This window comes from Cyprinodon variegatus, unplaced genomic scaffold (genome assembly GCF_000732505.1).
Source record: "Cyprinodon variegatus isolate N-32 unplaced genomic scaffold, C_variegatus-1.0 Scaffold1994, whole genome shotgun sequence".
Lineage (NCBI taxonomy): Eukaryota > Metazoa > Chordata > Actinopteri > Cyprinodontiformes > Cyprinodontidae > Cyprinodon > Cyprinodon variegatus.
Window position 1 is genome coordinate 17,526 of NW_015152447.1, and position 2,605 is coordinate 20,130.

General features: G+C 49.2%; 1 protein-coding gene across 1 annotated transcript in view; it reads left to right on the forward strand.

The window, feature by feature from the left end:
* LOC107104990 (serine/threonine-protein kinase A-Raf-like) overlaps positions 1-2,605 on the forward strand; it is a 13,481-nt gene that overhangs the window by 8,945 nt on the left and 1,931 nt on the right. The window contains exons 2-9 of the mRNA XM_015405106.1: positions 350-453; positions 770-872; positions 950-1,104; positions 1,516-1,614; positions 1,694-1,832; positions 1,910-1,934; positions 2,021-2,151; positions 2,227-2,429. Of these exons, the coding sequence (XP_015260592.1) occupies positions 350-453; positions 770-872; positions 950-1,104; positions 1,516-1,614; positions 1,694-1,832; positions 1,910-1,934; positions 2,021-2,151; positions 2,227-2,429 (959 nt within the window). The remainder of the gene's footprint in view (positions 1-349; positions 454-769; positions 873-949; positions 1,105-1,515; positions 1,615-1,693; positions 1,833-1,909; positions 1,935-2,020; positions 2,152-2,226; positions 2,430-2,605) is intronic.

Sequence of the window (2,605 nt, forward strand, 5' to 3'; positions counted from 1 at the left end):
CACACTGCAGGAGGGATTTTGGCCCACTCCTCCACACAGATCTACTGTAGATCAGGTTTCTGTTGCTCCCTCCAAAGCTTCTCTATTGGGTTTAGGTCTGTAGACTGGCTAGGCCACGCCAGAACCTAGATCTGCTTCTTCTGATGTTGGGAACATTAAAATAATTCTAGTTATTAAACAATGTTTTTCACTTTAGCTGTGGATAGGAAACAGGCGTTCACAGTGCTAACGTTACCATGGAAACGTGGCTAGTGAAACCACACCAGGAATGAAGCTCTAGAGCAGAGCTGGAAAAGCCTGGTGAAGGTTATTGGTGAGCTGATGGTGAACCTTCTGCTGCTGTTGGCAGGTGAACGTCCGCCAGGGACAGACGGTCTACGAGAGTCTTAATAAAGCGCTGAAGGTGAGAGGCCTGAGCCAGGACTGCTGCGCCGTGTTCCGCCTGCTGGAAGGGTAAGATGGCCGATCACTGCTGCACCTTAGAAAAAGATAAGGTTTCACTGCTGACAAGCCGTCATCTGGGGGATGAAGGAGACGCAGCCAAACGCCAATTTAAACTGAGAAAACACTAGTCTGGTTAAAATGGTCACAATCACCTCCGTCTCCCATCATCTCATTTACTGAGATTTGATTGGCCAACGGCTGCTGGTCTTCATGAGTCCCAGTCAGCAGACCTGCAGAGTTTTAATAACGAATTTAAAACCTATTTTTTTGTGGTTGATTGCAGTAAATCTCATGTTTGGTGAACTTGTTTGTTTCCATTTCCCAGTCGGAAGAGGCTGACAGACTGGGACACGGACATCACTCCTCTGGTTGGAGAGGAGCTGCTGGTGGAAGTGCTGGATGACATTCCTCTCACCATGCATAACTTTGTAAGTTCGCTGCCTGTCTAGGAGCTTCTTGTTGTGCATCCAGAGGTGAACATCTGCATGCGTCTCTCTCTCCATAGGTACGGAAAACCTTTTTCAAACTGGCTTACTGTGATTTTTGCCACAAGTTTCTTTTTAATGGCTTCAGATGTCAGACGTGTGGCTACAAGTTCCACCAGCACTGCAGCAGCAAAGTGCCTACGGTGTGTGTTGACATGGATACAGTGACCAAGCGGTGAGTCGGACCTGTTGCACTATAAAAACATCCTGCTTCTGGTGGATGATGGATGTTTGGATTGGCAGATTGATTTCCAGTTAAAAATGGCTTCATATTCAGTAGCATGGCGCCCTGTGAAGGTCAGGTTAGCAACATGATGCCAGCCTGTAAACGCTGGCATTCGCACTCTGCAGCCGTTTCATCCTGGACAAGCACGTGGCGACAGTGGAAAGGAACATTCAACAGAACCAGGCGTAGTTTGAGCTGCTGCTTCCGATGCCCAGTAGTTGGTTTTTCCTCCCTAGGCCGATACCTGGTGTTTCCAAAGACATTAATGAAGACGTAAATATTTAAAGGTGGGATAGAGCGAGGTATTGCTTGGAGGAAATGCTGACCAGGTTTCTCTCGTTCCCTCAATGCTGTGTGTAGGTGTGATGCCAATCCCTGCACAGATGATTATCCTCAGATACTGTTGCCTGAAAACTCTCCCTCACAGAGCAACCTGGTCCTAACCCCAGAGCCTGCTGGGTAAGTCCTGAAGCACAGCTAAAGCATCAGAGCTAAAAGGAGCCGATAATGAAACAGAAACTGTTCTTGATGGCTTCAGAACAGGCCTCCTGTCCCCGACCTTCAACTTTCCAACAACAGGGGGAGATGGCCAGTCTCTACAGAGACATCGCTCCACCTCAACTCCCAATGTTCACATGGTTAGCACCTTGGACCCTGCTAATGTGGCCATCATAGAGGTCAGTCCACTGCTGGGGCCCGGTCTGGAAGCCCAACATGTTCTGCATGGTTTTAATGCTGTTTCTCCACTTTACAGGAAGCTCTGAAATACAACACAATCGGTAAATCTCTTTCCCACCTCTGCTTTCATCCTTTAAGTTTCACTGGTCTTAAACGCTGTCTCTTTAACGCTTTCCTCTCCCTGCAGGTCCTGAGCCCTCACCAAAACCCTCCACCAGCCCGCCCTCCTCTCTGGGCTCTCCAGGGAGGAAGCCACAGAGGTCCCCCTTAGAGCACAAGGAGCGCAAAACCTCTTCGTCCGACGACAAGAAGAAAGTGGTAGGAGTTGATCCTAAGCTGATGGAGGGCAGAGAAGGTGTCAGAGAGTAAAGGCTCTGCTTTGTGTTGCTTCAGCACCGAGGAGGCTACAGAGACTCTAGTTACTACTGGGAGGTCCCCTATCGAGAAGTCACCTTGCAGAAGAGAATAGGTACCGGCTCCTTTGGGACCGTCTTCAAGGGCAAGTGGCATGGAGACGTGGCCATCAAGATCCTGAAGGTCAAAGAGCCGACGCCTGAGCAGCTGCAGGCCTTCAAGAATGAAATGCAGGTCTTACGGTGAGCTGCTGCCGTCGCTGATTGATGACTGTTTGCTGACTGTTTGCTGACTGTTTGCTGACTGATCGCTGACTGATCGCTGACTGATCAATGACTGATGGCTGACTGATCAATGACTGATCGCTGACTGATCGCTGACTGATCAATGACTGATGGCTGACTGATCAATGACTGAT